The sequence below is a fragment of the Salmo salar genome, chromosome ssa16 (genome assembly GCF_905237065.1).
Source record: "Salmo salar chromosome ssa16, Ssal_v3.1, whole genome shotgun sequence".
Taxonomy (NCBI): Eukaryota; Metazoa; Chordata; class Actinopteri; order Salmoniformes; family Salmonidae; genus Salmo; species Salmo salar.
This window is the reverse complement of record NC_059457.1, coordinates 96,355,783-96,380,922: the sequence shown is the minus strand read 5'-3', so window position 1 is coordinate 96,380,922 and position 25,140 is coordinate 96,355,783. Positions and strand designations below refer to the sequence as shown.

Sequence of the window (25,140 nt, the reverse complement as noted above, 5' to 3'; positions counted from 1 at the left end):
GTGGAGGTCAGGAGGTCAGGGTGTGGAGGTCAGGAGGTCAGAGTGTGGAGGACAGGGGGTCAGAGTGTGGAGGTCAGGGTGTGGAGGTCAGGGTGTGGAGGTCAGGGTGTGGAGGACAGAGTGTGGAGGTCAGGAGGTCAGGGTGTGGAGGTCAGGGTGTGGAGGTCAGGAGGTCAGGGTGTGGAGGTCAGAGTGTGGAGGTCAGGGTGTGGAGGTCAGGAGGTCAGAGTGTGGAGGACAGGTGTGGAGGTCAGGAGGTCTGGGTGTGGAGGTCAGGGTGTGGAGGTCAGAGTGTGGAGGTCAGGGTGTGGAGGTCAGGAGGTCAGAGTGTGGAGGACAGGTGTGGAGGTCAGGAGGTCAGGGTGTGGAGGTCAGGGTGTGGAGGTCAGAGTGTGGAGGACAGGGTGTGGAGGTCAGGGTGTGGAGGTCAGGGTGTGGAGGTCAGGGTGTGGAGGACAGGGTGTGGAGGTCAGGGTGTGGAGGTCAGGGTGTGGAGGTCAGGGTGTGGAGGTCAGGAGGTCAGGGTGTGGAGGACAGGAGGTCAGGGTGTGGAGGTCAGGAGGTCAGGGTGTGGAGGTCAGGGTGTGGAGGACAGAGTGTGGAGGTCAGGAGGTCAGGGTGTGGAGGTCAGGAGGTCAGGGTGTGGAGGTCAGGGTGTGGAGGTCAGGGTGTGGAGGACAGGAGGTCAGGGTGTGGAGGTCAGGAGGTCAGGGTGTGGAGGTCAGGAGGTCAGGGTGTGGAGGTCAGGGTGTGGAGGTCAGGAGGTCAGGGTGTGGAGGTCAGAGTGTGGAGGTCAGGGTGTGGAGGTCAGGAGGTCAGAGTGTGGAGGACAGGTGTGGAGGTCAGGAGGTCTGGGTGTGGAGGTCAGGGTGTGGAGGTCAGAGTGTGGAGGTCAGGGTGTGGAGGTCAGGAGGTCAGGGTGTGGAGGACAGGAGGTCAGGGTGTGGAGGTCAGGGTGTGGAGGTCAGGAGGTCAGAGTGTGGAGGACAGGTGTGGAGGTCAGGAGGTCTGGGTGTGGAGGTCAGGAGGTCAGGGTGTGGAGGTCAGAGTGTGGAGGTCAGGGTGTGGAGGTCAGGAGGTCAGAGTGTGGAGGACAGGTGTGTGTCTCACCTCCTTTAAGCAGCTCAGTATGCAGGTAGGCCAGGCCTCTGGTGATGGAATGGGCCAGACGACAGCTACTCATCCAGTCTCCTGTCTGCAGCCCCAGGTAGCGATACAACGAGCCCTGAGAGAGAGATACTGTATTAATACATCATAATACACCAGGACACAGAGAGAGATACTGTATTAATACAGCATAATACACCAGGACACAGAGAGAGATACTGTATTAATACATCATAATACACCAGGACACAGAGAGAGATACTGTATTAATACATCATAATACACCAGGACACAGAGAGAGAGAGCAGAGAGCGCTGAGGTGGTTTGTCACTTTAGATAAAAGGGAATCGGCTGCCTAAGCCGTCTGGTACCAGCAGAACCCAGTAGAAGGTACTCCACTCAGCCCCCAGCCGTCTGGTACCAGCAGAACCCAGTAGAAGGTACTCCACCCACCCCCCAGCCGTCTGGAACCAGCAGAACCCAGTAGAAGGTACTCCACCCAGCCCCCAGCCGTCTGGTACCAGCAGAACCCAGTAGAAGGTACTCCACTCAGCCCCCAGCCGTCTGGAACCAGCAGAACCCAGTAGAAGGTACTCCACCCAGCCCCCAGCCGTCTGGTACCAGCAGAACCCAGTAGAAGGTACTCCACTCAGCCCCCAGCCGTCTGGAACCAGCAGAACCCAGTAGAAGGTACTCCACCCAGCCCCCAGCCGTCTGGAACCAGCAGAACCCAGTAGAAGGTACTCCACCCAGCCCCCAGCCGTCTGGAACCAGCAGAACCCAGTAGAAGGTACTCCCCTCGGCCCCCAGCCGTCTGGTACCAGCAGAACCCAGTAGAAGGTACTCCACCCAGCCCCCAGCCGTCTGGAACCAGCAGAACCCAGTAGAAGGTACTCCACCCAGCCCCCAGCCGTCTGGTACCAGCAGAACCCAGTAGAAGGTACTCCACTCAGCCCCCAGCCGTCTGGAACCAGCAGAACCCAGTAGAAGGTACTCCCCTCAGCCCCCAGCCGTCTGGTACCAGCAGAACCCAGTAGAAGGTACTCCCCTCAGCCCCCAGCCGTCTGGAACCAGCAGAACCCAGTAGAAGGTACTCCACCCAGCCCCCAGCCGTCTGGTACCAGCAGAACCCAGTAGAAGGTACTCCCCTCAGCCCCCAGCCGTCTGGTACCAGCAGAACCCAGTAGAAGGTACTCCCCTCAGCCCCCAGCCGTCTGGTACCAGCAGAACCCAGTAGAAGGTACTCCCCTCGGCCCCCAGCCGTCTGGAACCAGCAGAACCCAGTAGAAGGTACTCCACCCAGCCCCCAGCCGTCTGGTACCAGCAGAACCCAGTAGAAGGTACTCCACCCAGCCCCCAGCCGTCTGGTACCAGCAGAACCCAGTAGAAGGTACTCCCCTCAGCCCCCAGCCGTCTGGTACCAGCAGAACCCAGTAGAAGGTACTCCCCTCGGCCCCCAGCCGTCTGGTACCAGCAGAACCCAGTAGAAGGTACTCCCCTCGGCCCCCAGCCGTCTGGAACCAGCAGAACCCAGTAGAAGGTACTCCACTCAGCCCCCAGCCGTCTGGTACCAGCAGAACCCAGTAGAAGGTACTCCACTCAGCCCCCAGCCGTCTGGAACCAGCAGAACCCAGTAGAAGGTACTCCACCCAGCCCCCAGCCGTCTGGTACCAGCAGAACCCAGTAGAAGGTACTCCCCTCAGCCCCCAGCCGTCTGGAACCAGCAGAACCCAGTAGAAGGTACTCCACTCGGCCCCCAGCCGTCTGGAACCAGCAGAACCCAGTAGAAGGTACTCCCCTCAGCCCCCAGCCGTCTGGAACCAGCAGAACCCAGTAGAAGGTACTCCACCCAGCCCCCAGCCGTCTGGTACCAGCAGAACCCAGTAGAAGGTACTCCACCCAGCCCCCAGCCGTCTGGAACCAGCAGAACCCAGTAGAAGGTACTCCACTCAGCCCCCAGCCGTCTGGAACCAGCAGAACCCAGTAGAAGGTACTCCACTCAGCCCCCAGCCGTTTGGAACCAGCAGAACCCAGTAGAAGGTACTCCCCTCAGCCCCCAGCCGTCTGGAACCAGCAGAACCCAGTAAAAGGTACTCCACCCAGCCCCCAGCCGTCTGGTACCAGCAGAACCTAGTAGAAGGTACTCCCCTCAGCCCCCAGCCGTCTGGAACCAGCAGAACCCAGTAGAAGGTACTCCACTCAGCCCCCAGCCGTCTGGAACCAGCAGAACCCAGTAGAAGGTACTCCCCTCAGCCCCCAGCCGTCTGGTACCAGCAGAACCCAGTAGAAGGTACTCCACCCAGCCCCCAGCCGTCTGGAACCAGCAGAACCCAGTAGAAGGTACTCCACCCAGCCCCCAGCCGTCTGGTACCAGCAGAACCCAGTAGAAGGTACTCCACCCAGCCCCCAGCCGTCTGGAACCAGCAGAACCCAGTAGAAGGTACTCCACCCAGCCCCCAGCCGTCTGGAACCAGCAGAACCCAGTAGAAGGTACTCCACTCAGCCCCCAGCCGTCTGGTACCAGCAGAACCCAGTAGAAGGTACTCCACCCAGCCCCCAGCCGTCTGGTACCAGCAGAACCCAGTAGAAGGTACTCCCCTCAGCCCCCAGCCGTCTGGAACCAGCAGAACCCAGTAGAAGGTACTCCACTCGGCCCCCAGCCGTCTGGAACCAGCAGAACCCAGTAGAAGGTACTCCACTCAGCCCCCAGCCGTCTGGAACCAGCAGAACCCAGTAGAAGGTACTCCACCCAGCCCCCAGCCGTTTGGAACCAGCAGAACCCAGTAGAAGGTACTCCACCCAGCCCCCAGCCGTCTGGTACCAGCAGAACCCAGTAGAAGGTACTCCCCTCAGCCCCCAGCCGTCTGGTACCAGCAGAACCCAGTAGAAGGTACTCCCCTCAGCCCCCAGCCGTCTGGAACCAGCAGAACCCAGTAGAAGGTACTCCACCCAGCCCCCAGCCGTCTGGTACCAGCAGAACCCAGTAGAAGGTACTCCACCCAGCCCCCAGCCGTCTGGAACCAGCAGAACCCAGTAGAAGGTACTCCACTCAGCCCCCAGCCGTCTGGTACCAGCAGAACCCAGTAGAAGGTACTCCACCCAGCCCCCAGCCGTCTGGTACCAGCAGAACCCAGTAGAAGGTACTCCACCCAGCCTCCAGCCGTCTGGAACCAGCAGAACCCAGTAGAAGGTACTCCACCCAGCCTCCAGCCGTCTGGAACCAGCAGAACCCAGTAGAAGGTACTCCACCCAGCCCCCAGCCGTCTGGAACCAGCAGAACCCAGTAGAAGGTACTCCACCCAGCCCCCAGCCGTCTGGAACCAGCAGAACCCAGTAGAAGGTACTTACAGTGGGGGAAAAAAGTATTTGATCCCCTGCTGATTTTGTACGTTTGCCCACTGACAAAGAAATGAGCAGTCTATAATTTTAATAGTAGGTTTATTTGAACAGTGAGAGACAGAATAACAACAAAAAAATCCAGAAAAACGCATGTAAAAAATGTTATAAAATGATTTGCATTTTAATGAGGGAAATAAGTATATGACCCCTCTGCAAAACACGTTTCTTGTAGTTGGCCACCAGGTTTGCACACATCTCAGGAGGGATTTTGTCCCACTCGTCTTTGCAGATCTTCTCCAAGTGATTAAGGTTTCGAGGCTGACGTTTGGCAACTCGGACCTTCAGCTCCCTCCACAGATGTTCTATGGGATTAAGGTCTGGAGACTGGCTAGGCCACTCCAGGACCTTAATGTGCTTCTTCTTGAGCCACTCCTTTGTTGCCTTGGCCGTGTGTTTTGGGTCATTGTCATGCTGGAATACCCATCCACGACCCATTTTTAATGCCCTGGCTGAGGGAAGGAGGTTCTCACCCAAGATTTGACGGTACATGGCCCCGTCCATCGTCCCTTTGATGCGGTGAAGTTGTCCTGTCCCCTTAGCAGAAAAACACCCCCAAAGCATAATGTTTCCACCTCCATGTTTGACGGTGGGGATGGTGTTCTTGGGGACATAGGCAGCATTCCTCCTCCTCCAAACACAGCGAGTTGAGTTGATGCCAAAGAGCTCCATTTTCGTCTCATCTGACCACAACACTTTCACCCAGTTGTCCTCTGAATCATTCAGATGTTCATTGGCAAACTTCAGACGGGCATGTATATGTATTCTTGAGCAGGGGGACCTTGCGGGCGCTGCAGGATTTCAGTCCTTCACGGCGTAGTGTGTTACCAATTGTTTTCTGGGTGACTATGGTCCCAGCTGCCTTGAGATCATTGACAAGATCCTCCCATGTAGTTCTGGGCTGATTCCTCACCGTTCTCATGATCATTGCAACTCCACGAGGTGAGATCTTGCATGGAGCCCCAGGCCGAGGGAGATTTACAGTTCTTTTGTGTTTCTTCCATTTGCGAATAATCGCACCAAATGTCACCTTCTCACCAAGCTGCTTGGCGATGGTCTTGTAGCCCATTCCAGCCTTGTGTCGGTCTACAATCTTATCCCTGACATCCTTGGAGAGCTCTTTGGTCTTGGCCATGGTGGAGAGTTTGGAATCTGATTGATTGATTGCTTCTGTGGACAGGTGTCTTTTATACAGGTAACAAGCTGTGGTTAGGAGCACTCCCTTTAAGAGTGTGCTCCTAATCTCAGCTCGTTACCTGTATAAAAGACACCTGGGAGCCAGAAATCTTTCTGATTGAGAGGGGATCAAATACTTATTTCCCTCATTAAAATGCAAATCAATTTATAACATTTTTGACATGCGTTTTTCTGGATATTTTTGTTGTTATTCTGTCTCTCACTGTTCAAATAAACCTACCATTAAAATTATAGACTGATCATTTCTTTATCAGTGGGCAAACGTACAAAATCAGCAGGGGATCAAATACTTTTTTAGTACTGTAGCAGTAGTACTCCATGACCAGAAGGTACTCCACTCGGCCCCCAGCCGTCTGGAACCAGCAGAACCCAGTAGAAGGTACTCCACCCAGCCCCCAGCCGTCTGGTACCAGCAGAACCCAGTAGAAGGTACTCCCCTCAGCCCCCAGCCGTCTGGTACCAGCAGAACCCAGTAGAAGGTACTCCACCCAGCCCCCAGCCGTCTGGAACCAGCAGAACCCAGTAGAAGGTACTCCACTCAGCCCCCAGCCGTCTGGAACCAGCAGAACCCAGTAGAAGGTACTCCACTCAGCCCCCAGCCGTCTGGAACCAGCAGAACCCAGTAGAAGGTACTCCACCCAGCCCCCAGCCGTCTGGTACCAGCAGAACCCAGTAGAAGGTACTCCACCCAGCCCCCAGCCGTCTGGAACCAGCAGAACCCAGTAGAAGGTACTCCACTCAGCCCCCAGCCGTCTGGAACCAGCAGAACCCAGTAGAAGGTACTCCCCTCAGCCCCCAGCCGTCTGGAACCAGCAGAACCCAGTAGAAGGTACTCCACTCGGCCCCCAGCCGTCTGGAACCAGCAGAACCCAGTAGAAGGTACTCCACCCAGCCCCCAGCCGTCTGGAACCAGCAGAACCCAGTAGAAGGTACTCCACTCAGCCCCCAGCCGTCTGGAACCAGCAGAACCCAGTAGAAGGTACTCCCCTCAGCCCCCAGCCGTCTGGTACCAGCAGAACCCAGTAGAAGGTACTCCCCTCGGCCCCCAGCCGTCTGGAACCAGCAGAACCCAGTAGAAGGTACTCTACCCAGCCCCCAGCCGTCTGGAACCAGCAGAACCCAGTAGAAGGTACTCCACCCAGCCCCCAGCCGTCTGGTACCAGCAGAACCCAGTAGAAGGTACTTACGTGGGGGTAGTACTCCATGACCAGAAGGTACTCCACTCGGCCCTCGGTCCCCAGCCGTTCGTCGGCAGCGATGAAGTGTGCAATGTTGTCGTGCTCCAGCAGGGGCAGACAATAAATGGAACACTCGTTCAGGAAGTTCTGCCGATTGGCTGAGCTGAACACCTTCACAGCCACCTGTCGCTCGTCCAACGAACCACAGAACACCGAGCCGTACCGGCCTCGACCTATCAGCTGACAGAGAGAAAAACAGGGAGAAGAAAGGTTGAGAAAAGACGACTGGATCTCAATTCCATTTTGGTCCGATTCTCTGAAACCGATTCTCTCTATGCCGTAGCAGCTGGGGTAGTTGTAGATGTGTAGTAGGTAGAATAGCTGTAGCAGCTGGGGTAGTTGTAGATGTGTAGTAGGTAGAATAGCCGTAGCAGCTGGGGTAGTTGTAGATGTGTAGTAGGTAGAATAGCCGTAGCAGCTGTAGTAGTTGTAGATGTGTAGTAGGTAGAATAGCCGTAGCAGCTGGGGTAGGTGTAGATGTGTAGTAGGTAGAATAGCTGTAGCAGCTGGGGTAGTTGTAGATGTGTAGTAGGTAGAATAGCCGTAGCAGCTGGGGTAGTTGTAGATGTGTAGTAGGTAGAATAGCTGGGGTAGGTGTAGATGTGTAGTAGGTAGAATAGCCGTAGCAGCTGGGGTAGTTGTAGATGTGTAGTAGGTAGGATAGCTGTAGTAGTTGTAGATGTGTAGTATGTAGAATAGCTGTAGCAGCTGGGGTAGGTGTAGATGTGTAGTAGGTAGAATAGCTGTAGCAGCTGGGGTAGTTGTAGATGTGTAATAGGTAGAATAGCTGTAGTAGTTGTAGATGTGTAGTAGGTAGAATAGCCGTAGCAGCTGGGGTAGTTGTAGATGTGTAGTAGGTAGAATAGCTGGGGTAGGTGTAGATGTGTAGTAGGTAGAATAGCTGTAGCAGCTGGGGTAGTTGTAGATGTGTAGTAGGTAGAATAGCTGTAGCAGCTGGGGTAGTTGTAGATGTGTAGTAGGTAGAATAGCTGGGGTAGGTGTAGATGTGTACTAGGTAGAATAGCTGTAGCAGCTGGGGTAGTTGTAGATGTGTAGTAGGTAGAATAGCTGTAGCAGCTGGGGTAGTTGTAGATGTGTAGTAGGTAGAATAGCCGTAGCAGCTGGGGTAGTTGTAGATGTGTAGTAGGTAGAATAGCTGGGGTAGGTGTAGATGTGTAGTAGGTAGAATAGCTGTAGCAGCTGGGGTAGTTGTAGATGTGTAGTAGGTAGAATAGCTGTAGTAGTTGTAGATGTGTAGTAGGTAGAATAGCTGGGGTAGGTGTAGATGTGTACTAGGTAGAATAGCTGTAGCAGCTGGGGTAGTTGTAGATGTGTAGTAGGTAGAATAGCCGTAGCAGCTGGGGTAGGTGTAGATGTGTACTAGGTAGAATAGCTGTAGCAGCTGGGGTAGTTGTAGATGTGTAGTAGGTAGAATAGCCGTAGCAGCTGGGGTAGTTGTAGATGTGTAGTAGGTAGAATAGCTGGGGTAGTTGTAGATGTGTAGTAGGTAGAATAGCTGTAGCAGCTGGGGTAGTTGTAGATGTGTAGTAGGTAGAATAGCCGTAGCAGCTGGGGTAGTTGTAGATGTGTAGTAGGTAGAATAGCTGGGGTAGTTGTAGATGTGTAGTAGGTAGGATAGCTGTAGTAGTTGTAGATGTGTAGTATGTAGAATAGCCGTAGCAGCTGGGGTAGTTGTAGATGTGTAGTAGGTAGAATAGCTGTAGCAGCTGGGGTAGTTGTAGATGTGTAGTATGTAGAATAGCTGTAGCAGCTGGGGTAGTTGTAGATGTGTAGTAGGTAGAATAGCTGGGGTAGGTGTAGATGTGTAGTAGGTAGAATAGCTGTAGCAGCTGGGGTAGTTGTAGATGTGTAGTAGGTAGAATAGCTGTAGTAGTTGTAGATGTGTAGTAGGTAGAACAGCTGTAGCAGCTGGGGTAGTTGTAGATGTGTAGTAGGTAGAATAGCCGTAGCAGCTGGGGTAGGTGTAGATGTGTAGTAGGTAGGATAGCTGTAGTAGTTGTAGATGAGTAGTATGTAGAATAGCTGTAGCAGCTGGGGTAGTTGTAGATGTGTAGTAGGTAGAATAGCTGGGGTAGGTGTAGATGTGTAGGTAGAATAGCTGTAGCAGCTGGGGTAGTTGTAGATGTGTAGTAGGTAGAATAGCTGTAGTAGTTGTAGATGTGTAGTAGGTAGAACAGCTGTAGCAGCTGGGGTAGTTGTAGATGTGTAGTAGGTAGAATAGCTGGGGTAGGTGTAGATGTGTAGTAGGTAGGATAGCTGTAGTAGTTGTAGATGTGTAGTAGGTAGAATAGCTGTAGCAGCTGGGGTAGGTGTAGATGTGTAGTAGGTAGAATAGCTGTAGCAGCTGGGGTAGTTGTAGATGTGTAGTAGGTAGAATAGCCGTAGCAGCTGGGGTAGTTGTAGATGTGTAGTAGGTAGAATAGCTGTAGCAGCTGGGGTAGGTGTAGATGTGTAGTAGGTAGAATAGCCGTAGCAGCTGGGGTAGTTGTAGATGTGTAGTAGGTAGAATAGCTGTAGCAGCTGGGGTAGTTGTAAATGTGTAGTAGGTAGAATAGCCGTAGCAGCTGGGGTAGGTGTAGATGTGTAGTAGGTAGAATAGCTGTAGCAGCTGGGGTAGTTGTAGATGTGTAGTAGGTAGAATAGCTGTAGCAGATGGGGTAGTTGTAATAACTGTAGCAGTTGTAATAACTGTAATAACTATAGTAGCTGTAACAACTGTAATAACTGTAATAACTGTAATAACTGTAATAACTGTAATAGTTGTAATAACTGTAATAACTAATAACTGTAATAGTTGTAATAACTGTAATAACTAATAACTGTGGCAGCTGTAATAACTGTAACAGCTGTAATAACTGTAGTAGCTGTAATAGCTGTAGTAGCTGTAATAACTGTAATAACTGTAATAGTTGTAATAACTGTAGCAGCTGTAATAACTGTAATAACTGTAATAGCTGTAATAGCTGTAATAACTGTAATTGTAATAACTGTGGTAGCTGTAACAGCTGAAATAACTGTGGTAGCTGTAATAACTAATAACTGTAATAGCTGTAATAACTGTAATAGCTGTAATAACTGTAATAACTGTAGTAGCTGTAATAACTGTGGTAGCTGCAACAGCTGAAATAACTGTGGTAGCTGCAACAGCTGCAATAACTGTAATAACTGGAACAGCTGTAATAACTGTAGCAGCTGTAATAACTGTAATAACTGTAGCAGCTGTAGTAGCTGTAATAACTGTAGTAGCTGTAATAACTGTAGCAGCTTAATAACTGTGATAACTGTAGTAGCTGTAATAACTGTAGTAGCTGTAATAACTGTAGCAGCTTAATAACTGTGATAACTGTAGTAGCTGTAATAACTGTAGTAGCTATAATAACTGTAATAACTGTAATAACTGTAGTAGCTGTAATAACTGTAGTAGCTGTAATAACTGTAGTAGCTATAATAACTGTAATAACTGTAATAACTGTAATAACTGTAATAACTGTAGTAGCTGTAATAACTGTAGTAGCTGTAATAACTGTAGTAGCTGTAATAACTAATAACTGTAGTGGCTGTAATAACTGTAGCAGCTGTAATAACAGTAGCAGCTGTAATAACTGTAGCAGCTGTAATAACTGTAATAACTGTAATAGCTGTAATAACTGTAGTAGCTGTAATAACTGTAATAGCTGTAAAACTGTAGTAGCTGTAATAACTGTAATAACCGTAGTAGCTGTAATAGCTGTAATAACTGTAATAGCTGTAGTAGCTTTAATAACTGTAGTAGCTGTAATAACTCTAATAACTGTAGTAGCTGTAATAACTGTAATAACTGTAATAGCTGTAATAACTGTAACAGCTGTAATAACTGTAATAGCTGTAATAACTGTAACAGCTGTAATAACTGTAGCAGCTGTAATAACTGTAGCAGCTGTAATAACTGTAGTAGCTGTAATAACTGTAATAACTGTAGCAGCTGTAGTAGCTGTAATAACTGTAGTAGCTGTAATAACTGTAGCAGCTTAATAACTGTGATAACTGTAGTAGCTGTAATAACTGTAGTAGCTATAATAACTGTAATAACTGCAATAACTGTAGTAGCTGTAATAACTGTAGTAGGTGTAATAACTGTAATAACTTTAGTAGCTGTAATAACTGTAGTAGCTGTAATAACTGTAGTAGCTGTAATAACTAATAACTAATAACTGTAGTAGTTGTAATAACTGTAATAACTGTAGTGGCTGTAATAACTGTAGCAGCTGTAATAACAGTAGTAGCTGTAATAACTGTAATAACTGTAGCAGCTGTAATAACTGTAGTAGTTGTAAAAACTGTAATAACTGTAGTAGCTGTAATAACTGTAATAGCTGTAATAACTGTAATAACTGTAGTAGCTGTAATAGCTGTAATAGCTGTAATAACTGTAGCAGCTGTAATAACTGTAATAACTGTAGTAGCTGTAATAGCTGTAATAGCTGTAATAACTGTAATAGCTGTAATAACTGTAGTTGCTGTAATAACTGTAATAGCTGTAGCAGCTGTAATAACTGTAATAACTGTAGCAGCTGTAATAACTGTAATAACTGTAGTAGCTGTAATAACTGTAATAACTGTAATAGCTGTAAAACTGTAGTAGCTGTAATAACTGTAATAGCTGTAAAACTGTAGTAGCTGTAATAACTGTAATAACTGTAATAGCTGTAAAACTGTAGTAGCTGTAATAACTGTAATAACTGTAGTAGCTGTAATAGCTGTTATAACTGTAATAGCTGTAGTAGCTGTAATAACTGTAGTAGCTGTAATAACTGTAATAACTGTAGTAGCTGTAATAACTGTAATAACTGTAAAACTGTATTAGCTGTAATAATTGTAGTTGCTGTAATAACTAATAACTGTAGTAGTTGTAATAACTGTAATAACTGTAGTGGCTGTAATAACTGTAGCAGCTGTAATAACAGTAGTAGCTGTAATAACTGTAATAACTGTAGCAGCTGTAATAACTGTAGTAGTTGTAAAAACTGTAATAACTGTAGCAGCTTAATAACTGTGATAACTGTAGTAGCTGTAATAACTGTAGTAGCTATAATAACTGTAATAACTGCAATAACTGTAGTAGCTGTAATAACTGTAGTAGCTGTAATAACTGTAATAACTGTAGTAGCTGTAATAACTGTAATAACTGTAGTAGCTGTAATAACTGTAGTAGCTGTAATAACTAATAACTAATAACTGTATTGGCTGTAATAACTGTATTGGCTGTAATAACAGTAGTAGCTGTAATAGCTGTAATAACTGTAGTAGCTGTAATAACTGTAGTAGCTGTAATAACTGTAATAACTGTAGTAGCTGTAATAACTGTAATAGCTGTAGTAGCTGTAATAACTGTAATAACTGTAGCAGCTGTAATAACTGTAATAACTGTAGTAGCTGTAATAGCTGTAATAACTGTAGTAGCTGTAATAGCTGTAATAGCTGTAATAGCTGTAAAACTGTAATAGCTGTAATAATTGTAGTAGCTGTAATAACTGTAATAACTGTAGTAGCTGTAATAACTGTAATAGCTGTAGTAGCTTTAATAACTGTAGTAGCTGTAATAACTGTAATAACTGTAGCAGCTGTAATAACTGTAATAACTGTAATAACTGTAATAGCTGTAATAACTGTAACAGCTGTAATAACTGTGGTAGCTGTAATAACTGTGGTAGCTGTAACAGCTGAAATAACTGTGGTAGCTGCAATAACTGTAACAGCTGTAATAACTGTAGCAGCTGTAATAACTGTAGCAGCTGTAATAACTGTAGCAGCTGTAATAACGGTAGTAGCTGTAATAACTGTAATAACTGTAGCAGCTGTAATAACTGTAGCAGCTTAATAACTGTGATAACTGTAGTAGCTGTAATAACTGTAGTAGCTGTAATAACTGTAGTAGCTGTAATAACTAATAACTAATAACTGTAGTAGTTGTAATAACTGTAATAACTGTAGTGGCTGTAATAACTGTAGCAGCTGTAATAACAGTAGTAGCTGTAATAACTGTAGTAGCTGTAATAACTGTAATAACTGTAGTAGCTGTAATAACTAATAACTGTAATAGCTGTAAAACTGTAATAACTGTAATAGCTGTAATAACTGTAGTAGCTGTAATAACTGTAATAACTGTAAAACTGTATTAGCTGTAATAATTGTAGTTGCTGTAATAACTGTAGTAGCTGTAATAACTAATAACTGTAATAACTGAAATAACTGTAGTAACTGTAGCAGCTGTAATAACTGTAATAACAGTAATAGCTGTAATAACTGTAGTAGCTGTAATAGCTGTAATAACTGTAATAGCTGTAGTAGCTGTAATAACTGTAGTAGCTGTAGTAGCTGTAATAACTGTAATAACTGTAGTAGCTGTAATAACTGTAGTAGCTGTAATAACTGTAATAACTAATAACTGTAATAACTGAAATAACTGTAGTAACTGTAGCAGCTGTAATAACTGTAATAACAGTAATAGCTGTAATAACTGTAGTAGCTGTAATAACTGTAATAACTGTAGCAGCTGTAATAACTGTAGCAGCTGTAATAACTGTAATATCTGTAATAACTGTAGTAGCTGTAATAACTGTAATAACTGTAGCAGCTGTAATAACTGTAATAACTGTAATAACGAATAACTGTAGCAGCTGTAATAACTGTAATAGCTGTAATAACTGTAATAACTGTAGTAGCTGTTATAACTGTAATAACTGTAATAGCTGTAATAACCATAATAACTGTAATAGCTAATAACTGTAGTAGCTGTAATAACTGTAATAACTGTAGTAGCTGTAATAACTGTAGTAGCTGTAATAACTGTAATAGCTGTAATAACTGTAATAACTGTAGTAGCTGTAATAGCTGTAATAACTGTAGTAGCTGTAATAACTGTAATAGCTGTAATAACTGTAATAACTGTAGTAGCTGTAATAACTGTAATAACTGTAATAACTGTAGTAGCTGTAATAGCTGTAATAACTGTAGTAGCTGTAATAACTGTAATAACTGTAATAGCTGTAATAACTGTAGTAGCTGTTATAACTGTAATAACTGTAATAGCTGTAATAACCATAATAACTGTAATAGCTGTAATAACTGTAATAGCTGTAATAACTGTAATAACTGTAGTAGCTGTAATAACTGTAATAACTGTAGTAGCTGTAATAGCTGTAATAACTGTAGTAGCTGTAATAGCTGTAATAACTGTAGTAGGTGTAATAACTGTAATAGCTGTAATAACCATAATAACTGTAATAACTGTAATAACTGTAGTAGCTTTAATAACTGTAATAACTGTAGTAGCTGTAATAACTGTAATAACTGTAGTAGCTGTAATAGCTGTAATAACTGTAGTAGCTGTAATAACTGTAATAACTGTAATAGCTGTAATAACTGTAGTAGCTGTAATAACTGTAATAGCTGTAGTAGCTGTAGTAGTTGAAGCCGTCTGACCTCCAGCTGTTTGAGGTTATCCAGGTCCAGAGAGCTCTCAGAACCAGCTCCCTCCATCATGTTGAGGTTATGAAGGCCCTGTTTACCACCTCCTGAGAAAATACACACAGTCAGAGACACAGTCCACAGACAGACAGAGGCTTAGGGCCCGGGGATAAACAGAGGCTTAGGGCACGGGAATAAACAGAGGCTTAGGGCCCGGGAATAAACAGAGGCTTAGGGCACGGGGATAAACAGAGGCTTAGGGCCCGGGAATAAACAGAGGCTTAGGGCCCGGGAATAAACAGAGGCTTAGGGCCCGGGGATAAACAGAGGCTTAGGGCACGGGGATAAACAGAGGCTTAGGGCACGGGGATAAACAGAGGCTTAGGGCACGGGGATAAACAGAGGCTTAGGGCACGGGGATAAACAGAGGCTTAGGGCACGGGGATAAACAGAGGCTTAGGGAACGGGGATAAACAGAGGCTTAGGGCACGGGGATAAACAGAGGCTTAGGGCACGGGGATAAACAGAGGCTTAGGGCACGGGGATAAACAGAGGCTTAGGGCACGGGGATAAACAGAGGCTTAGGGCACGGGGATAAACAGAGGCTTAGGGCACGGGGATAAACAGAGGTTTAGGGCACGGGGATAAACAGAGGCTTAGGGAACAGGGATAAACAGAGGCTTAGGACACGGGGATAAACAGAGGCTTAGGGAACGGGGATAAACAGAGGCTTAGGGCACGGGGATAAACAGAGGCTTAGGGAACGGGGATAAACAACAGATAAGCATCATATTATTGTCTAGTCATCGCCATGGTTACTCACTGTGCATCATGCGGTAACCGAAGAAGGCAGCGAAGATGATGACAGCCAGGACAGAGACAACAGCCAAGGAGATGACTACGGTCTCTTCACACCGCAACTGGTGGTCTACAGCGGGACATAAACAACCTGTTAGTCTGTAACCTAGTAGTATTCTGGTGGTCTACAGCGGGACATAAACAACCTGTTAGTCTGTAACCTAGTAGTATTCTGGTGGTCTACAGCGGGACGTAAACAACCTGTTAGTCTGTAACCTAGTAGTATTCTGGTGGTCTACAGCGGGACGTAAACAACCTGTTAGTCTGTAACCTAGTAGTATTCTGGTGGTCTACAGCGGGACATAAACAACCTGTTAGTCTGTAACCTAGTAGTATTCTGGTGGTCTACAGCGGGACATAAACAACCTGTTAGTCTGTAACCTAGTAGTATTCTGGTGGTCTACAGCGGGACGTAAACAACCTGTTAGTCTGTAACCTAGTAGTATTCTGGTGGTCTACAGCGGGACATAAACAACCTGTTAGTCTGTAACCTAGTAGTATTCTGGTGGTCTACAGCGGGACGTAAACAACCTGTTAGTCTGTAACCTAGTAGTATTCTGGTGGTCTACAGCGGGATGCTGGCCTTCCAGGCAGAGTTCCTCTGTCCAGTGTCTGTGTTCTTTTCCCCATCTTAATCTTTTCTTTTCATTGGCCAGTCTGAGATATGGCTTTTATCTTTGTAACTCTGCCTAGATCCACACAGAAATAACCCATTCTGTCTGGGTTAGGAGGAGGGGACTGAATATAATATAATACAAAATAATATAATATAAAATAATATTAGGAGGAGAGGACTGAATATATTGATTTATATGTTATATGTCATAGAGACTCACATAGCGGCTGGGCTGTAGTGGGACTGGGCTGTAGTGGGACTGGGCTGTAGTGGGACTGGGCAGGTTAGGGTCAGAGGTTAACTTACATAGCGGCTGGGCTGTAGTGGGACTGGGCTGTAGTGGGACTGGGCTGTAGTGGGACTGGGCAGGGGGGGAACGGTTAGGGTCAGAGGTTAACTTACATAGCGGCTGGGCTGTAGTGGGACTGGGCAGGGGGGGGAACGGTTAGGGTCAGAGGTTAACTTACATAGCGGCTGGGCTGTAGTGGGACTGGGCAGGGGGGGGACGGTTAGGGTCAGAGGTTAACTTACATAGCGGCTGGGCTGTAGTGGGACTGGGCAGGGGGGAACGGTTAGGGTCAGAGGTTAACTTACATAGCGGCTGGGCTGTAGTGGGACTGGGCAGGGGGGGACGGTTAGGGTCAGAGGTTAACTTACATAGCGGCTGGGCCATAGTGGGACTGGGCAGGGGGGGAACGGTTAGGGTCAGAGGTTAACTTACATAGCGGCTGGGCTGTAGTGGGACTGGGCAGGGGGGGAACGGTTAGGGTCAGAGGTTAACTTACATAGCGGCTGGGCCGTAGTGGGACTGGGCAGGGGGGGGAACGGTTAGGGTCAGAGGTTAACTTACATAGCGGCTGGGCCGTAGTGGGACTGGGCAGGTTAGGGTCAGAGGTTAACTTACATAGCGGCTGGGCTGTAGTGGGACTGGGCAGGTTAGGGTCAGAGGTTAACTTACATAGCGGCTGGGCCGTAGTGGGACTGGGCAGGGGGGAACGGTTAGGGTCAGAGGTTAACTTACATAGCGGCTGGGCCGTAGTGGGACTGGGCAGGTTAGGGTCAGAGGTTAACTTACATAGCGGCTGGGCTGTAGTGGGACTGGGCAGGTTAGGGTCAGAGGTTAACTTACATAGCGGCTGGGCCGTAGTGGGACTGGGCAGGTTAGGGTCAGAGGTTAACTTACATAGCGGCTGGGCCGTAGTGGGACTGGGCAGGGGAAAGTCCTCAGTGAAGTTGACGTTACACATGTCAGTACTGCAGCAGCAGAAGTGATAAGTCCCATTCTGGATCTGAGGAGGCAAGTTGGTTACCACGCAACGGTCGTCACGACACTCCTGCTGGTCGCCAAGGTGAGTCCAGCAACCTGGAGGGGACAGGAAGGAGGGAAGATGAAATGCTGGGGAGAAAGAGAGGCAGTATTTCTGGGATTCAACCGACCTTGCTGATCCAGCAGATAGATATCCACTACCAGTCAAAAATGTGGACTCTCCTACTCATTCAAGGGTTTTCTTTATTTTTACTATTTTCTACGTTGTAGAATAATAGTGAAGACATCAGAACTATGAAATAACACATATGGAATCACGTAGTAACCAAAAAAAGTGTTAAACAAATCAAAATATATTTTATATTTGAGATTCTTCAAATAGCCACCCTTTGCCTTGATGACAGCTTTGCACACTCTTGGCATTCTCTCAACCAGCTTCACCTGGAATGCTTTTCCAACAGTCTTGAAGGAGTTCCCACATATGCTGAGCACTTGTTGGCTGCTTTTCCTTCAATCTGCGGTCCAACTCATCCCAAACCATCTCAATTGAGTTGAGGTCGTGGTGATTGTGGAGGCCAGGTCATCTGATGCAGCATTCCATCACTCTCCTTCTTGGTCAAATAGCCCTTACACAGCCTGGAGGTGTGTTGGGTCATTGTCCTGTTGAAAAACAAATGATAGTCCCACTAAGCCCAAACCAGATGGGATGGCGTATCGCTACAGAATGCTGTGGGAGCCATGCTGGTTAAGTGTGCTGTGAATTCTAAATAAATCACAGACAGTGTCACCAGGAAAGCACCCCCACACCATCAAACCTCCTCCTCCATGCTTCACGGTGGGAATCAAACCTCCTCCTCCATGCTTCACGGTGGGAACCACACGTGCGGAGATCATCCGTTCACCTACTCTGCATCTCACAAAGACACGGCGGTTGGAACCAAAAATCACGAAATTGGACTCATCAGACCAAAGGACAGATTTCCACCGGTCTAATGTCCATTGCTCATGTTTCTTGGCCAAAGCAAGTCACTTCTTCTTATTGGTGTCCTTTAGTAGTGGTTTCTTTGCGGCAATTCAACAGTTAATTGAAATGCATTCCAGGTGACTACCTCATGAAGCTGGTTGAGAGAATACCAAGAGTGTGCAAAGCTGTCATCAAGGCAAAGGGTGGCTATTTGAAAAATCTAAAATCTAAAATATATTTTGATTTGTTTAACACTTTTCTGGTTACTACATGATTCCATATGTGTTATTTATTCGTTTTGATGTCTTCACTATTATTCTACAATGTAGAAAATAGAAAAAATAAAGAAAAACCCTTGAATGAGTCGGTGTTTCCAGACTTTTGACTGGTACTGAATATATATATATACACACACTGGTTCTGTATGATAATCAGAGTAGCAGCAGCGATATACAGGGTCAGTATGTATAGGGACCAGGGGACTATATACAGGGTCAGTAGATACAGTATGTATAGGGGTCAGGGGACTATATACAGGGTCAGTATGTACAGGGACCAGGGGACTATATACAGGGTGAGTATGTATAGGGGTCAGGGGACTATATACAGGGTCAGTATGTACAGGGACCAGGGGACTATATACAGGGTCAGTATGTATAGGGACCAGGGGACTATATACAGGGTCAGTAGATACAGTATGTATAGGGGTCAGGGGACTATATACAGGGTCAGTATGTATAGGGACCAGGGGACTATATACAGGGTCAGTATGTATAGGGACCAGGGGACTATATACAGGGTCAGTATGTATAGGGGTCAGGGGACTATATACAGGGTCAGTATGTATAGGGACCAGGGGACTATATACAGGGTCAGTATGTATAGGGGCCAGGGGACTATATACAGGGTCAGTATGTATAGGGACCAGGGGACTATATACAGGGTCAGTATGTATAGGGGCCAGGGGACAATATATACAGGGTCAGTATGTATAGGGGCCAGGGGACAATATATACAGGGTCAGTATGTATAGGGGCCAGGGGACTATATACAGGGTCAGTATGTATAGGGACCAGGGGACTATATACAGGGTCAGTATGTATAGGGACCAGGGGACTATATACAGGGTCAGTATGTATAGGGGCCAGGGGACTATATACAGGGTCAGTATGTATAGGGGCCAGGGGACTATATACAGGGTCAGTATGTATAGGGACCAGGGGACTATATACAGGGTCAGTATGTATAGGGGCCAGGGGACTATATACAGGGTGACAGTATGTATAGGGGCCAGGGGACTATATACAGGGTCAGTATGTATAGGGGCCAGGGGACTATATACAGGGTCAGTGCAGTATGTATAGGGGTCAGGGGACTATATACAGGGTCAGGATGTATAGGGACCAGGGGACTATATACAGGGTCAGTAGACAGTATGTATAGGGGCCAGGGGACTATATACAGGGTCAGTATGTATAGGGGCCAGGGGACTATATACAGGGTCAGTATGTATAGGGGCCAGGGGACTATATACAGGGTCAGTATGTATAGGGACCAGGGGACTATATACAGGGTCAGTATGTATAGGGGCCAGGGGACTATATACAGGGTCAGTATGTATAGGGGCCAGGGGACTATATGCAGGGTCAGCAGTATGTATAGGGGTCAGGGGACTATATACAGGGTCAGTATGTATAGGGACCAGGGGACTATATACAGGGTCAGTATGTATAGGGACCAGGGGACTATATACAGGGTGCAGTATGTATAGGGGCCAGGGGACTATATACAGGGTCAGTAGATACAGTATGTATAGGGGCCAGGGGACTATATACAGGGTCAGTATGTATAGGGGCCAGGGGACTATATACAGGGTCAGTATGTATAGGGGTCAGGGGACTATATACAGGGTCAGTATGTATAGGGGCCAGGGGACTATATACAGGGTGACAGTATGTATAGGGACCAGGGGACTATATACAGGGTCAGTATGTATAGGGGCCAGGGGACTATATACAGGGTCAGTATGTATAGGGACCAGGGGACTATATACAGGGTCAGTATGTATAGGGGCCAGGGGACTATATACAGGGTCAGTATGTATAGGGGCCAGGGGACTATATACAGGGTCAGTATGTATAGGGGCCAGGGGACTATATACAGGGTCAGTATGTATAGGGACCAGGGGACTATATACAGGGTCAGTATGTATAGGGGCCAGGGGACTATATACAGGGTCAGTATGTATAGGGGCCAGGGGACTATATACAGGGTCAGTATGTATAGGGACCAGGGGACTATATACAGGGTCAGTATGTATAGGGGCCAGGGGACTATATACAGGGTCAGTATGTATAGGGACCAGGGGACTATATACAGGGTCAGTATGTATAGGGGCCAGGGGACTATATACAGGGTCAGTATGTATAGGGGCCAGGGGACTATATACAGGGTCAGTATGTATAGGGGCCAGGGGACTATATACAGGGTCAGTATGTATAGGGGCCAGGGGACTATATACAGGGTCAGTATGTATAGGGGCCAGGGGACTATATACAGGGTCAGTATGTATAGGGGCCAGGGGACTATATACAGGGTCAGTAGATACAGTATGTATAGGGGCCAGGGGACTATATACAGGGTCAGTATGTATAGGGGCCAGGGGACTATATACAGGGTCAGTAGATACAGTATGTATAGGGGCCAGGGGACTATATACAGGGTCAGTATGTATAGGGACCAGGGGACTATATACAGGGTCAGTATGTATAGGGGCCAGGGGACTATATACAGGGTCAGGATGTATAGGGGCCAGGGGACTATATACAGGGTCAGTATGTATAGGGGCCAGGGGACTATATACAGGGTCAGTATGTATAGGGACCAGGGGACTATATACAGGGTCAGTATGTATAGGGACCAGGGGACTATATACAGGGTCAGTATGTATAGGGACCAGGGGACTATATACAGGGTCGGTAGATACAGTATGTATAGGGGCCAGGGGACTATATACAGGGTCAGAACAGTATGTATAGGGGTCAGGGGACTATATACAGGGTCAGTATGTACAGGGGCCAGGGGACTATATACAGGGTGAGTATGTATAGGGGCCAGGGGACTATATACAGGGTCAGTATGTACAGGGACCAGGGGACTATATACAGGGTGCAGTATGTATAGGGGCCAGGGGACTATATACAGGGTAGAGACAGTATGTATAGGGGTCAGGGGACTATATACAGGGTCAGTATGTATAGGGACCAGGGGACTATATACAGGGTCAGTATGTATAGGGACCAGGGGACTATATACAGGGTCAGTATGTATAGGGGTCAGGGGACTATATACAGGGTCAGTATGTATAGGGACCAGGGGACTATATACAGGGTCAGTATGTATAGGGGCCAGGGGACTATATACAGGGTCAGTATGTATAGGGACCAGGGGACTATATACAGGGTCAGTATGTATAGGGGCCAGGGGACAATATATACAGGGTCAGTATGTATAGGGGCCAGGGGACAATATATACAGGGTCAGTATGTATAGGGGCCAGGGGACTATATACAGGGTCAGTATGTATAGGGACCAGGGGACTATATACAGGGTCAGTATGTATAGGGACCAGGGGACTATATACAGGGTCAGTATGTATAGGGGCCAGGGGACTATATACAGGGTCAGTATGTATAGGGGCCAGGGGACTATATACAGGGTCAGTAGATACAGTATGTATAGGGGTCAGGGGACTATATACAGGGTCAGTATGTATAGGGGCCAGGGGACTATATACAGGGTCAGTAGATACAGTATGTATAGGGGCCAGGGGACTATATACAGGGTCAGTATGTATAGGGGCCAGGGGACTATATACAGGGTCAGTATGTATAGGGGTCAGGGGACTATATACAGGGTCAGGATGTATAGGGACCAGGGGACTATATACAGGGTCAGTATGTATAGGGGCCAGGGGACTATATACAGGGTCAGTATGTATAGGGGTCAGGGGACTATATGCAGGGTCAGTATGTATAGGGGTCAGGGGACTATATGCAGGGTCAGTATGTATAGGGACCAGGGGACTATATACAGGGTCAGTATGTATAGGGACCAGGGGACTATATACAGGGTCAGTAGATACAGTATGTATAGGGACCAGGGGACTATATACAGGGTCAGTAGATACAGTATGTATAGGGGTCAGGGGACTATATACAGGGTCAGTATGTATAGGGGCCAGGGGACTATATACAGGGTCAGTATGTATAGGGGTCAGGGGACTATATACAGGGTCAGTATGTATAGGGGCCAGGGGACTATATACAGGGTCAGTAGATACAGTATGTATAGGGACCAGGGGACTATATACAGGGTCAGTATGTATAGGGGCCAGGGGACTATATACAGGGTCAGTATGTATAGGGACCAGGGGACTATATACAGGGTCAGTATGTATAGGGGCCAGGGGACTATATACAGGGTCAGTATGTATAGGGGCCAGGGGACTATATACAGGGTCAGTATGTATAGGGGCCAGGGGACTATATACAGGGTCAGTATGTATAGGGACCAGGGGACTATATACAGGGTCAGTATGTATAGGGGTCAGGGGACTACATACAGGGTCAGTATGTATAGGGGCCAGGGGACTATATACAGGGTCAGTATGTATAGGGACCAGGGGACTATATACAGGGTCAGTATGTATAGGGACCAGGGGACTATATACAGGGTCAGTATGTATAGGGACCAGGGGACTATATACAGGGTCAGTAGATACAGTATGTATAGGGGTCAGGGGACTATATACAGGGTCAGTATGTACAGGGACCAGGGGACTATATACAGGGTCAGTATGTATAGGGGTCAGGGGACTATATACAGGGTCAGTATGTACAGGGACCAGGGGACTATATACAGGGTCAGTATGTATAGGGACCAGGGGACTATATACAGGGTCAGTAGATACAGTATGTATAGGGGTCAGGGGACTATATACAGGGTCAGTATGTATAGGGGTCAGGGGACTATATACAGGGTCAGTATGTATAGGGACCAGGGGACTATATACAGGGTCAGTATGTATAGGGACCAGGGGACTATATACAGGGTCAGTATGTATAGGGGTCAGGGGACTATATACAGGGTCAGTATGTATAGGGACCAGGGGACTATATACAGGGTCAGTATGTATAGGGGCCAGGGGACTATATACAGGGTCAGTATGTATAGGGACCAGGGGACTATATACAGGGTCAGTATGTATAGGGGCCAGGGGACAATATATACAGGGTCAGTATGTATAGGGGCCAGGGGACAATATATACAGGGTCAGTATGTATAGGGGACAGGGGACTATATACAGGGTCAGTATGTATAGGGACCAGGGGACTATATACAGGGTCAGTATGTATAGGGACCAGGGGACTATATACAGGGTCAGTATGTATAGGGGCCAGGGGACTATATACAGGGTCAGTATGTATAGGGGCCAGGGGACTATATACAGGGTCAGTAGATACAGTATGTATAGGGGTCAGGGGACTATATACAGGGTCAGTATGTATAGGGGCCAGGGGACTATATACAGGGTCAGTAGATACAGTATGTATAGGGGCCAGGGGACTATATACAGGGTCAGTATGTATAGGGGCCAGGGGACTATATACAGGGTCAGTATGTATAGGGGTCAGGGGACTATATACAGGGTCAGTATGTATAGGGGTCAGGGGACTATATACAGGGTCAGGATGTATAGGGACCAGGGGACTATATACAGGGTCAGTATGTATAGGGGCCAGGGGACTATATACAGGGTCAGTATGTATAGGGGTCAGGGGACTATATACAGGGTCAGTATGTATAGGGACCAGGGGACTATATACAGGGTCAGTAGATACAGTATGTATAGGGACCAGGGGACTATATACAGGGTCAGTAGATACAGTATGTATAGGGGTCAGGGGACTATATACAGGGTCAGTATGTATAGGGGCCAGGGGACTATATACAGGGTCAGTATGTATAGGGGTCAGGGGACTATATACAGGGTCAGTATGTATAGGGGCCAGGGGACTATATACAGGGTCAGTAGATACAGTATGTATAGGGACCAGGGGACTATATACAGGGTCAGTATGTATAGGGGCCAGGGGACTATATACAGGGTCAGTATGTATAGGGGCCAGGGGACTATATACAGGGTCAGTATGTATAGGGGCCAGGGGACTATATACAGGGTCAGTATGTATAGGGGCCAGGGGACTATATACAGGGTCAGTATGTATAGGGGCCAGGGGACTATATACAGGGTCAGTATGTATAGGGACCAGGGGACTATATACAGGGTCAGTATGTATAGGGGTCAGGGGACTACATACAGGGTCAGTATGTATAGGGGCCAGGGGACTATATACAGGGTCAGTATGTATAGGGACCAGGGGACTATATACAGGGTCAGTATGTATAGGGACCAGGGGACTATATACAGGGTCAGTATGTATAGGGACCAGGGGACTATATACAGGGTCAGTATGTATAGGGACCAGGGGACTATATACAGGGTCAGTATGTATAGGGGCCAGGGGACTATATACAGGGTCAGTATGTATAGGGGCCAGGGGACTATATACAGGGTCAGTATGTATAGGGACCAGGGGACTATATACAGGGTCAGTATGTATAGGGACCAGGGGACTATATACAGGGTCAGTATGTATAGGGGCCAGGGGACTATATACAGGGTCAGTATGTATAGGGGCCAAGGGACTATATACAGGGTCAGTAGATACAGTATGTATAGGGGTCAGGGGACTATATACAGGGTCAGTATGTATAGGGGCCAGGGGACTATATACAGGGTCAGTAGATACAGTATGTATAGGGGCCAGGGGACTATATACAGGGTCAGTATGTATAGGGGCCAGGGGACTATATACAGGGTCAGTAGATACAGTATGTATAGGGGCCAGGGGACTATATACAGGGTCAGTATGTATAGGGGCCAGGGGACTATATACAGGGTCAG

General features: G+C 47.3%; 1 protein-coding gene across 1 annotated transcript in view; it reads right to left on the bottom strand.

Moving 5' to 3' along the window:
- The window catches only part of LOC106591870 (bone morphogenetic protein receptor type-2), an 81,516-nt gene that overhangs the window by 17,347 nt on the left and 39,029 nt on the right, over nt 1-25,140 (bottom strand). The window contains 5 exon segments of the mRNA XM_045698445.1: nt 1,111-1,225; nt 6,888-7,118; nt 14,421-14,512; nt 15,229-15,333; nt 17,063-17,242. Of these exon segments, the coding sequence (XP_045554401.1) occupies nt 1,111-1,225; nt 6,888-7,118; nt 14,421-14,512; nt 15,229-15,333; nt 17,063-17,242 (723 nt within the window).